Source organism: Lates calcarifer, linkage group LG19 (genome assembly GCF_001640805.2).
Source record: "Lates calcarifer isolate ASB-BC8 linkage group LG19, TLL_Latcal_v3, whole genome shotgun sequence".
Lineage (NCBI taxonomy): Eukaryota > Metazoa > Chordata > Actinopteri > Centropomidae > Lates > Lates calcarifer.
This window is the reverse complement of record NC_066851.1, coordinates 7,789,759-7,803,003: the sequence shown is the minus strand read 5'-3', so window position 1 is coordinate 7,803,003 and position 13,245 is coordinate 7,789,759. Positions and strand designations below refer to the sequence as shown.

The window sequence follows — 13,245 nt, the reverse complement described above, 5'->3', positions numbered from 1 at the left end:
CAACTTGTCTTATTTTCCAGGCACAATGAGCAAGAAAACCACACAGGCTATTTTCAGCACTGTATTCATTTCCGCTCTCTGTTCCTGAGTTAAAGCAGTCCCTTGTGCTTGCTTTCTATTCAGACTTTGCTATGAGTTTTATAGGTCCTTTTTCCTGTTGTGGTTTCTATCTGAAGGCTCCTACTCCAGCAGTGCATTATTACCCACACTGTGGGTATGTGCTTTCAAAGATGGTTACTGGCCTTTCTTGGCTGGCTTTCATCTTGGATACTCCATGGTACTATACTCATTGTGTGGCCTTCCAGAGGATAGTGAAATTTCTCTATCTGAGATGGCTGGCTTCAGGTGTTCAGATACATCCACAATATTTTCCATTATTCATGCTCACCGTTATTCAGATGAAAAAATTACTCTATGATATAATTTATTTTGTATTCCTCACTGTTAGGGCATTAATTGTTTTTCATGTGGGTCATTTTTCAGAGAGGTGACTGAGAAATGCATAATATTGCAATAATAATAATGCAACAATAGTGTCTCAACTTAGCTTTATTAGGAAAGTCCAAGCTATAGCAGCAGCCCCAAAGGACCTATTATCTGTCTGGAGAAATGGCTACAGCGTTCTTATAGTGCTTCCCATTTGTTATAATCAGTTGTTCCTCTTCATTTGTCATTGATTTACTCCTCTACAGACAATGCTTATTACCAGTTTAATTATCATAGTAACAATTTATTTTCTCTTACTTACTTAATTTGAAGTATGCATTAAATTTAAACACTTCAGTGGTTGCAGATGGTTCAGAAATTAGTAAATACACACATTCTAGCTTGAACCCACTATGGGGTTTCTACAGCCAAAACACAGTTGGGAGGAGGGCAAAAGCTGTCACTGTTCTGCCCCCCAACCCCGCCCCATGCAAGCCATCAGATTTATCCAACTATTTCCACCTCCAAGAACCTATAAAGTCCTCTACTCAGGTTTCTGATGGTAGTTTGCACAGTGTGACTCCACTTTCATAGTATGCAATTAAATTAATTGGTCTTCACCAATTCTGATTAAAATCCATGTATTGTTTAATGTGACTGGTTATTATACTCGTTGAACGGCCAAGTTGAAGAAAGCAGGACCTTTTGGAGAGACTTTGACATTCACGTCAACTTCCAGGTCAACGACCATTGAGCTCCAGTGATTAAGGGCCCCCTTCCAATATGCATGAACAGACGCGTGGACCCACACACACACTCACGCTGCCGCTAAAATGCATATTGGCCCTTTGTATTTGTTCAGTAGCTCAATATGAGGGCATTGTTTAGTATTGATTGTCATTTTAATTTCATTTACCTAACATTGATTCACATTAGATATGTGTGGTTGTCATGCAAAGTTAGGTAAAATCCAATTTCAACTTGAACCCTTGCCCTAAACAGATGGAGAAACGGTTCAGAAAAGAACAAAAAGATTTTTAATCAGCCTATTCTTATTTTTAAGCACTTTCATATAAATGACAGGAAGCTGACCAAATTAACTTTGGATCAGTGTGGATCAGTGTTTTAATGCCCAATCTTCTTACTCTTTCATATCCTTTTTTCCTTAACTTCCTCAGGTTCCTTTCTTTGGGCCTCTGTTTAATGGCGCCATCATCACTGGGACGCTGCTGCCAAGCTTGGTGCGGGCCACCTGTATCAATGCCAGCAGAGCTGTCAAGTCTCGGCTGACTCTCTACCAGAGCTTGTATCCTTTACTCCTTGTGCCTTCTGCTTTATTTACTGTTCACTATCCCATACAGGGATGGCTCATCAGAGGAATGCAACAATTTAAAAAGATCAGCCGTTGATTGCTCATACGGATGAGGCCATTTATGTTACGAGCATACATACGAGCAATATTTTTATGATGATTTCATTAGATGCATAACACTGCTGAGCATAAATTTTCAGCACCACCAGCAGCCCATTTGGGTAAATTCATTGAGACATGTGGCGTGCTTGTCACGTCAGCCAACGTACACAGCTGAATGCTGACACTGATTTTTATGGGCTGGCTGATTTACATACAGCTATTAGGCCAGGACTGTTTCACAGCCCAGAGCAGCATGGGAGGTTGCGTGAGGCTGTTTTGGGTAGGAGCACAGATAATGTGTCATCATCTATCACTACCGTTATATGGAGCACAGGGAGAGCCAAAATAAGAGCACCACCAACAAATGCGTACAACTGCATACAGACACGCACGCTCGCCCTCATCCCTCCACCCATCCATCCAACACTGTGCCGTTAAGAGCCTGACTCCAGCTGTAGTTGTCAGTTGGTTTAAAGGGAGTGTAATCACCAATGGAGATGAATTAGCATGTGAATGCCAGCAGCACAGAGTTGGGGGGTGAGATGGGGGGCAGACTCGGGATGGGCCCTGGAGGGGGAAACCTGATCTCCCCTAACGCCCCGCTCCTCCACGGACAGCATGTACAGCACCGCCCCACCAGAACCACGCTGCCCCTCTGGCGGTTGCTATAGAAACCTCCCCCAAGGAGATTTCATTTAGATGGAGGACTACAATCTATTGTTTTAAGACATTAACTTTTTTAAAGTTTCTGATAATTTTAGGTTTTTATCAAGTTCTTGTACCAGTTACTTTAAGTAAGGGTTTTGCACTTTAATTATTCCACAACACACCGTGTTTATGTTGTTTACAGTTGGGTGTGTGTAAGTATGTGTCTGCCTGTATGCGTTTCACAGCGCATCACATCCCCAGGCCCCCCACCCTCTATATCAGGCCTTGTCTGTGTGTCCCCGGGGGCATCCTGAGTGACAGATGTCTGTTACCCGACGCCAAGTGAATTAGCCCAGTGTGACTCTCAGTGCCAGAGGGGGGCCAGCCACAGGCCTGCCTTGCCTCTGTGAGCCTCGGGGGGTGGGGGGGTAAGGGGGACAGCACCAAGCCTGTGCTGGGCCACAAAAGCCTTACCTGGCATTCCTTAGCAGAGGAACAGACAACACAAAGGCATGATCTATGAGAGGAGATAAGCACTGCCTCTGGAGTTCTGGCACTGATAAGCTGCCAGGCCTCATGCACTCCAAGAGAGGAGATGAATGAATGTGCCAGGCAAAGCTCACTGCCAGCATAAGTATCTGCATGTCTGACTGTCTGCTGTTTGTCTGCCTAGCTAGAAGGGCTTGTGAGGATAGAGGCAATGTATAAGCTAATGAATGACCACAGTGTTGTGTCTGATACATGCTGTGTGAAAGTAACCAAGTTTTTAGATTTTGAGAGAAGCGGTATCACAGAATGTCCTGACTGACACAATGTCTAGCAATGGCATGAACTATGAACAAAGCAGTCTTGAATGGCAGGTGCAGTTACGCTTTCATATATTTTCATCATTGGATTTGCTGTTGTATCATGCCAGCCTTTTGCACTTTTCTTTCTCTGGTCGTCATTCTTCCATCTTCTCAGGATATGTGGCTCTTCATCTTTCACAGGTTGGAACAATGACATCATCTGGGATGTGTGCAGGGTTTTTTTGTGCAAGATGAAAATCCTCATCCTTAGTTTACCCCTTCACAATGCCTTAACAATCCACAGTCTGCTCTCTGCCTGTGAGGCCACTCTCCAAGGTAATTAGTTGAATATTTCTTCAAAGAGAAGCTATATGACCCCCGTGTGTCCAGATAAAAGGCCAGTATGGCGCTGCAGCCCCCTCTCTCACGCCGTCACAAGGCTCGAGAGGACTCCAGCAGTCTGCTGCAACGCTCACAGGATCTCTCAGGCTAATAGGATTTGATATTGAAAAATGACCACCAGCAACATTTTCAGCAAATACACACACAGATAGGCTTGAGGAGTGTTTTTCAGATAGATACTCTCCCCATGCTGTCTTTCTGTCTTTCTCCACATCACATCCTCTGTCTCTCCCTCTCTGTTTTGTGAGGTTTTGTGAAATCAATGTCATTGCACTGGTTTTCTTGTACAGTGGCCATATCTCAGTGTCAGTTAGAATTCGTGTTAGTGTCTCTCGTCAAGACACAACCGAGGCCTCATAGACATCATATCACAAGCCTCTCACAGACAACTCGTAATGTATCATCTATTATTTATATGCCTGATGGAAAATGCAGCTGGTCTGGCTTTGTGTGTTCTAAGTGTATTGTCTGCAACTAGTCCACACTACACAGCTGCATTTTGAATACATGTGACCACAAAATGTTCAATCTAAAACAACTTAACTTTTTATTAAACCACCATTGTTTTTATTGATTTTTTAGCAATGAAGTAGCCTAAGTGAATGTTATTTTGTTCCTCTATTAATGGAGTTTATCAGTGCACACACAAAGTGCGTGACATATTAGCTTAGAGGAGACAATGAGTTTGTTTGTGTCAACTGAACCCGGTCTGTCACTGGATGGCCTTACTGTCTGCTGCCATTTACTGTATGATGAAGATCCTTCATACTGTCACTGTAGAATAATGTCTTCATCCAGAGGCTAGGATTCATTTCTCTCTTCAACAAGCACTTGAGTTTGATGTGCCGTCCATCATTCTGTGTGATGGGGGTATTGCTAAGGGTAAAAACTGTCTACATGTGTGTGTGTTGGGGAGATGGCAAGTTTCTAATAGGTGAGACAGTGCGGAACTGACCTTGATTCAGAGCCTCCCTACTGGACAGAATCAATAGCTTTTGCACACTGCCCTTAGTCCCCATCCTCTGCTCTGACACACACGTAAACACACTCACACACACACACACACATGCACAGATCCATCTCCAGGCAGCGATCAATAACCATAATCTGTTTCTGCCCATCGCTAGTCATGCGAGCCAGGCTTTTAGGTGGTGTGTGTGTGTGTGTGTGTGTGTGTGTGTGTGTGTGCAGTAGCAAAAAGAAGAGAGGGAGGCTTGATCCTTTCAGTGGAACCTAGAAAGCTGCTGAAGTCCGTCATGGTTCCCTCACAGGCTCATGTTAGCATGTCTACAGTCCCCTAGCTCCACAGAATGCCCATAACAACATGATGTACATAATTTTAATGGATGTGTACTGGAAACATAATAGATGAGATATCCTGTATGCACTCCTTTGTGTGCTGTTGCAGCACCCTCCAGACGCCATCATAATTATTACAGTCACTGCATTGACAATGACATATTCTCACACCCCTTCTGAGCAAGTTATTGTCCCACTCTCACTGTGCCTTTGTCTAACTGCAGCACGTTCTTTTGTATACTGTAAGATTCCTCACCTAGCAGAGATGAAAGTGCGCCTGCATGCATGATAGGGTGCCATGAATAGGATCTGCCACGTTAGTGTTGTCTCACATGAATTATTTAGCATCGTTGATAGGTCTAATTTGCCAGCTGTTGTGCCATAACTGTCGGCAGTCTCATGGATAATACTCAGCAGTCTATATCACTGTGAAACACAGTGCTCGACTGGGCACAGTGAGACGCCAAGCTAGTCATTATATGCTGGATTCATGTAATGGTCTGGGCTGATATGAGTATGACTAGCCAACTTCCTGTTTATGGAAAACGGGGTTGACCAACTAAATGGTCTTATGAAAAGGCCATAAAGTGATTTATAGTGTGAGTGAATTTCTTGAAGAAAATCACTTTGACTTGTCGCACAGTGTATGATACTGTGTCCAGTAGCGTATCTGTAGTGCTTAACTTAAACCTTTTGTTTGGAGGCAGTTGGCTGTTGTTGGGAGGATAGGTAGTTGGGGGTTGGGTTAAGGGCCAGTTTTGAGGTGTCCCTGCTTGGAGTTGGCCGGGGTGGATTGGTCACTGGCTTTGATAGAGCAGTTGAGAGTTTACGCAGTGTTTGGGGGGGCTACAGAAAGAGGAGGGTTCTCTCCCTCACTGAATGTTTTAACCTAATCCCATTATCAGTGTACCGCACTGCCTCCCATCTCTTCCCCCTCCTTATCCCTACCCCCTCCCACCCCTCTCTCCAGCTGACCAGCTGTTCCTGCCGGGACTCACGACAATGTCCGATGTGTTCAGATCACTGAGTACCCCCCACACCCCTCCCTCCAACACACACACACACAAATACACAGTCCATGCACAACCAAAGCAATTGCCTAGCCCATTGCTGGAGCCTTGGAAGGCCTAGAGGGAGGAGGGTGTTAGTTAGGGGAGAAGGGAGTAGCTTTGGGGGTGCGGAGGGGGCAAGCACAGGCCTGTCAAACCAAGAGCCCTGACTCAGGAGGCAGCCCAGCTCGGATGGCATATGGCGTCTAGCTTCATACAACATGCAAAAGTATTCTCTCCCATAGCCCCCTCTCATCCACTCCCCCCTCTCCCTGTCTCCCTCCCCTGCTGCTAATGCAGAATGACTCATAGCATTACTCATTTTTTTTTCCTCTGCCCCCCCAACCCCACCCCTCCCACATCAGTTCCTCCCTCCCCTTGCCACCCAGCCTGTAACAAAAGGTGTCCGCTGCAAGGCACCCACACCCTAAAAGCCCTGGGGGCCCAGCCCAGCCCAGCCTGCACTCTGAGGTCTGAGCTTCATGGGGGCCGCCCCTTTTAAACACAGGTAGAGCAGGCGTGGAACCAGACGGCCAACAGCAGGGACCCAGAGCCCCGCCTGGGGTAGAGTATACACACTGCTGGTGTCAAACTGTTGTGCCTGTTTGTGTGTTTGTGTTTGTATATAGACAGGAACTGCTTTTATTTTGTAGTGCCTCTGGTATTACAAAATTACCATGCTTTATGCATCTGTTTTTTGTGTGCACCATGTGTCTTGTTTGTGTCTCACTGCAACCTTTCCAACAAATAATGATTGTCCAGCAGGGTAATATTCAGTTTTTTCTACTTTTTGATTTATTTTCCTATATAACATCCCTTATATCAATAAAGTCCGTCTAAGTCTATATACTGTTAAAGAGCTTTCAGTTGCCAAAATAACTCAATTTTTATATAGTGTATGAAATAATAGGGAACCCTGGCGTTTTCAACTAGATCTAATAGAAACTGCATATCCTAGTGTAACCCAAAGAATGTCATGCTCTGTGTATTTTTAAACTTGAACCCCCACCCTGACGCCCCTCCCCTTCTCTCTCCGTCTGTTATGCATTCATGTCTGACATCTGTCTATTTGTGAACGGCAAAGTGAAAGCCAGTAAGACTGCCAGTTTTGTGTGGGATCGCTTTCTCTGTCCCATCCCCAGCTCAGGCTTAGTGTATCAGGTAAAATTACATAAACAAGACCAAAACAATTGTGTAAATTGTGTAGATTTTATTCATTTTTGGAAAATTCTTGGCCTTCATCAATGTTTTGGCATATCAGTATTCTCTGTGTTTGGATATATTTAAATTCCAATACAGTGTTGAACTTGTTACTTCCTTTTGCTGATCCTTAGTGATAAAATCAAATTTTACACAAAATGTCCATATGTTTTGTGTCACTGTTCACATATAAACAAAAGTATACAGTTGTTGTAGTTGTTGGTCGTATTTTCCTGCTGATTTCGCATTCACTTGAGCATGTGGGCCTAACAGTGAGTAATGATCCCAAATTGGTTACTAATATGTAACGGAATGGTTGACTGTGTAGGATTGGGTGTTAACAGGCATCAAGATTATACCCCTGCAAAACATTCTACAAACGCCCTCACTAAATATCAACAAAAAATGAGATGTCTCTAATGACTAGCTTGCTAATAAGTCATTGGTCTCTGTCAGTCAGCCAGAATATCCTGACCCCAGTGTCACCACTGGACTGTTACTGACTGCACTGCCGTTGAGAAGACACGTTCATCATGATTGATGTTTGGTGGTGCTGCTTCTAGCTCGGGTGTAAAAACCTGTCTGTCTGCTTTAAGTGATTAGAATCCAGCTAGCCATTCCATCTGTTCCCCCTAGCCCTGTTTAATTAATGAACTTTCTTTCTCCGCCCTGTAGCCAGCCAGCACAACACTAAAGCAAAAGCTGTTAGCCCTCTCAGGTTATCCAAATGGATGCGTGTTCTTGTCCCCCCCTCCACCCTTCCTCAGTGGGTGCGTTCTCATTGATTAGTTATGTTTTGTTTTCTCCTTTTGTCTCAGGGTTCTTGAAGGGAGGGTTAATGAGCTTTCCTGGCAAGCCGTAGCGCTTGGAATCCGGGGATAAATGGGAATAATTTTGTTGTTTTTTTGTTTTGTTTTTTGTGATGGACTTGGCAGAGATGTGAAGCCTCGTGCCACCATGTGTGTTTGTGTGCATGAGTGTGTATGTGAATGATAATGTGTGTTTGTTTGGATGTGTATGAATGGCTTTAAGGCGGGGTATATTGCATTTCATCCCTGCTGGTCCATTATTCCTCTTCAGAAGCAGGGAATCTGGAACACTCTTTAACAGTTGGCTCTGTCACTATTCATCTTCCAGCCATCTCAGCAAAACTCTTGTCCTGTCCTCCTTTTACCACCAAGTACTCTCTCTCCCTTTATGTCCTGTCTTCCTTCCGTGTCTCTTGTTACAAGGCAGTGGACAGCCCTTTGTCCAGCTAAGGCTGCCCTCTTTTGTTTGTGCGGCCTTTTTTATCCTTGTGCTAATCGCCATGGTCGTGTGCCTGAGTTGGACCCCATATTTCACGCTCAGCTCTCCTTTGTTTGACACACCGCCCCTGATAAGAATCCCAATTCTAGGGCCTCTCTGATATTGAAATCCAACAGCGGCGTAGAAAGAGCCTTCAATCATCCATTATCTGTGCTCCAGTGATTACCATTCAATCTCCCAGGGTCCAGGCTCCTCATCACCGGCCCCAGAGCTGAGGCCGTCCCCTGAAAGAACCCGCATCCCTTAACGCCTGTGTCACATTCAGGCATATCCATAGATATTTCTGACGCCGTCTTGAGACAGCCCCGCACTGAATGCTGCTGGGAAATGTCAGTGAAATGTCACTCATCATTCTCCGCTGGAATCTCTTGGTCTCTGATGTGGCCTTGGTTTTTTGGGGACTCTTGTGAGGACACCTTGTGACATTATTGAGTTTCTTTGTCCCTAAATGGCTATTAAATTTTCTATTCTCTTTTTTTGTTCAGAGACAAGGATTGCTCTTTTTATTTTTTAAGGCGGCATTTTTTTGTGAGGCTGCATTGCTTTTAATGTCACAGACTTAATTGGGTGTTTTAAGAAGGAATTAGTTGATTATTTATAAGTTGCACAATAATGCCTCTTTAAATGGTTCAAAGGCAGTGTCTGCTCCTCCGCTGGCCTGTGGCCATTGTTCTCTTTTAGAGGATGTCCTTGTGCCTCGCAGCATTTGCATTTTTGCACTAAATGGAATTTTCTGCAATAACAGACAAGGCAAAGCAAACAAAGCAGTAACAAAAACAAAACATTTAAGTATGCATCGCTGTGCATTGTCTGCCTCTTCGTACAGAAAGCAGCCTTTGATGTGTTAATACTGATAGTCTGTGTTTCATTGTCAAGTGGTGGTTCTGGCTGACAGAGGAGCACTGAGAAATATTGGCCAAATCTTCCTGTGCCTCTCCTTTGCAACAGGCTGTAATAATATTGAGTTTAATGTCGAACAAAGAGAAAGTATTGTTGGTTGTAGGAACAGGCAGAGCACATTCTAGTAGTGGGATCATTGTATCTTAAAAACGTATGCATTTTTGTCATACAGTATAACATCAGGTTGAGGATTCATATGACACATGATTATCATTTCTGTGTTTTTATTTTTTTGTTTGCTTATTATTGTTGTATGGTTGAAATGTCAGAAAAGCTTTGTGCTACAGACATCCACTTATCCAACACTCTCTGTGTAGATACACAACAACTCTCAGTACCTTTGTTTAATGTAGTGTACACATCTTCATTAGTTATGTATAGCCTCTAATTACTATTGATGAGACTCTAGCTGATTGTGGTACAAATCTATAGCTTTTGTTATTCTAATGAGTGTTATTTACCCTCAGATCTCCAAGCCAGGGGGCTTTGGAATGGGGCTTTGTGCAGGCAGATATGGCCGGGGCCGCTCTAGCTACACCCACTTGTTTTTGTATCTGCCGACTTTGACAAAATCCCGTTTCCCTCCCCCCGCACCATCACCCGTCTGCTTGGATGTATAGCACTTCCCGCTTCTCCATCTGTTTTTGTCCAGCCCATGAAAAGGTCCATTATAATCTGCAGGATGCACAGTTGACGTGCCGCGAGCTCCGCTTGAGCCAATCAAGGCAGTGCACCGAACTTAGACCACGAATCCAAGAGGCCCTAACCCCTCCCTGAAGTACATTTTGATTATCTGAGCTCTGTGTCTGAGATCTTCAGTTCAACAAGTTTTTATAACAACATTGTCTCCATCATCCCTTTTCCCTATAAAAGCTTCCAGTCTGAATGGAGCTCTATGCATGCCCACTGGATGATGGCAGGCTCCTGATTAACCCTGGAGTGACTAGCTAATGTCATTGAAGGAGGGCCACCTGGCTGTGAGACTGTACAGTCAGCTGCCACTGAAGGGCCAGAATAGGAGACGACCAGGTGTTGGGCTCCAGCCCCCCTAATTGTTGCCATGTAATAGCCTGCTTGACTGCACAATATAGCCTAGGGGCGAGGATTAGGAAAAAGCTGTTGCCAACACAGAAGTCCATTTTCTTTTTTGCCCAAGGTTTTGTGTGTGGGTTTCTCTCTGTGTGCGTGCTTATGTGTTTATACATATATACATCTCCTTTTGCCATCCTCCTCATTCATTACAGTTAGAGCTGGTAGAAGGCTGGGCCCCATCCCGGGCTGTCTCACAGCTGCTTATCCACCTAGCACATTAATTGCAGACGTTCACCACTTTAAATTGGGTTTCAGATTGTGAAGGTGATAGAAAATAAACTTCCTGAATTTGTGAGAGATGAAGTGACAAAACTGCTGAGTGTAATAAGGATGTTAGAAATGCATGAATGTACAGCTGTTTGACTTAAAGGAAGTATTACAGACTTATTTTGGGGCTGAGACATTATAAGGAATAACTTCAAGCATAATTGCCTTGCAGAGAATTTTGACATCATATCCTTGACCCTCCAATAACAACATATTCAGTCATTGTTATTAAAACCATTTCAATGAAATGATATGAACAAATTGGCCAGACAGGCTGGTGTCTGCATATGTAATTTTCAGATAAGAGTTCCTATCTCATTGTAATCAAAATGGCATTGATTGAAATATGTCCAAAATGCAAATATGAGGGCAAATGAGAACTCACTCTTGTCCCCCAGTAACTAACCTCTGCTCTGTGCATTCACCACAGCTGTGATCATATGTAACCTAGCGCTAATCATTATCATTCCCGCTAAATACCGGGCATTTTGCATAAGGCTAGGCAGCCTAATTGGCCCGATGAACCTTTCATAGAAGGGGCAATGGAGGAACAAGAGACTTCAGTACAGCATCTCTTGGCAGAGGAAGCAGATAAAGATGCTTGGCTTTAACACATCACAGTTATTCTATTGCACATGCCACAAGCATCATTAAAATTGCAGAAGCCTTTGTTCATTTTGTTTTAATATTTCATCAGTGCTTGTCTGAACAGTGTTATCATAAGGTTAAGATCAGAGCCATTTGGCATGACCTACAGTTGGCACACTCATCTTGCAATTTAAGCGTCAGACTGGTTTTCCAGACGTGTCAAATAGATTGTAGAACATCAGCATACTTTGATTGCTGCTATGCTTTGAGGCGGGTACAGCTGGACTGAGCCTGAGTCTGTAGTCTGATAATAATTATCACACTATAAATTTCATCATGAAAGTTGAAGAAGATAGGAGAGGTGAAATGCCTCAAAGGTAATCAGATGGATTCCAATCAAAGTCTGGGTCCAGCTTGCCCTGCCCTGTTTCATCTTTGACTTTTTATTAAAAGTTCAAATTGAGATCAGATAGATGCTCTTGTTCCCTTTCTCAATTCTGAACAATTCAAATAGCAGGAACTGAAGGACAAATAAGATGCATATTCACCTCAGATAGCTCATAAGATGCCCACCTTTGTCCTGACCTAATAATGTTTCCAGAAGGCTGAGGCATTCATGTCATCCTGGTCATCATCACTGACAAAGGAGACCTCCAGAGAGAACTCTTACCCAGCCAGTCAAAGAACTGTATCTGTTAATCTTCATCCCTATCAGCCTTTTGTAGCTCATCTTATTATGACTTTCTGTTAATGCACGGTGGAGGCCTGTGTGACTGTCTGGCTATAATGGGCCTGTGTTTGATTAATCATGTCGATCCATTGTGTCTCACATCTAAGGCTGCTGCGTTAGGACTCATCAATGGAGACCAGAGTCCTTTGAAAAGGAGATTGGTTACAGACTCAGCTCATGTGAATACACAAGCCCAGCAGGCTTTGATAGCAGTTATGTTGTGATGAACAAACCATGCCACAACAAATTATGATGTCACCAGGTATCTTGAGACTATCCTGTTTCTCCCGTGTGTTTGAAGATGACTTGTTGCTTTACCATTTATATTCCATAAACCCCCAACAATCAGTGTGTCCTAACATAGTTTAGGGGTCAACATTTACTTTGGTGTACGTGCTGGTCTTATGATTTGTTGTTTAGCAGAAATCGATTTTTAGTGTCCCCCAGAGGAACAGCAGGCTGCCAGAGACTTAAGAAAATGGGTGACTAGTTCCTCCAGTCAGCTCATAAATATCCCGGTCATGCCAGCTAGGAGACATCAGATTTTGTCTGCAGCTGTGGCAAACCTGTGTGAAATCACTGATGGGCAGTGATGTCACAGGTTAGGAGTGATGTCACAGCCATAACTTCCCATCCCGCTGTCTGAATGCCAGATGGACGGTAGAGAGGTGTGGAGGTTGGAGCTTAGAAAGCTCTTGCTGTGGGAAACTCTCCCCTCAGGAGGTGTCATTAACCTAGGCTTACAGTTTGACCCAACTCCTTTGGGGCTCCCAAGCTCCAGTTTCCTGGACCTGCTCCTAATTAGGCCACTTGTTAAAACTCTCTGAAACCAGCTATTCCTCTAGAGCATCTGATGTTGTGTATGTCTATGCTCACCCAGAGAATGGGCACACAAACACCTCCACTCATCATAATGCATCTGTGACACATTCAGACGTTTTCTGTCCTGCCTCTGTGTCTACAGCAAAAAGCTGTTTAATGAGACACCAAGGTTTGAGTAGCTGCCATATAAAATGGGAGTGGGACGGGGACACACACACACACACACACACATACTATACAATCACCCCACTGACTAGTTTCTGTCATACCCGCTCTCACTTTACCCGTCTCAATCTGTTGTTCCTTACCACT

General features: G+C 43.9%; 1 protein-coding gene across 6 annotated transcripts in view; it reads left to right on the top strand.

Annotated features, from left to right (window-relative positions):
- Positions 1-13,245, top strand: part of ralgapa2 (Ral GTPase activating protein catalytic subunit alpha 2) — an 85,472-nt gene that overhangs the window by 56,834 nt on the left and 15,393 nt on the right. For all 6 annotated transcript variants that reach the window (XM_051078029.1, XM_018697787.2, XM_051078028.1 and 3 more), the window contains one exon: positions 1,605-1,732. In XM_051078029.1, the coding sequence (XP_050933986.1) occupies positions 1,605-1,732 (128 nt within the window). The remainder of the gene's footprint in view (positions 1-1,604; positions 1,733-13,245) is intronic.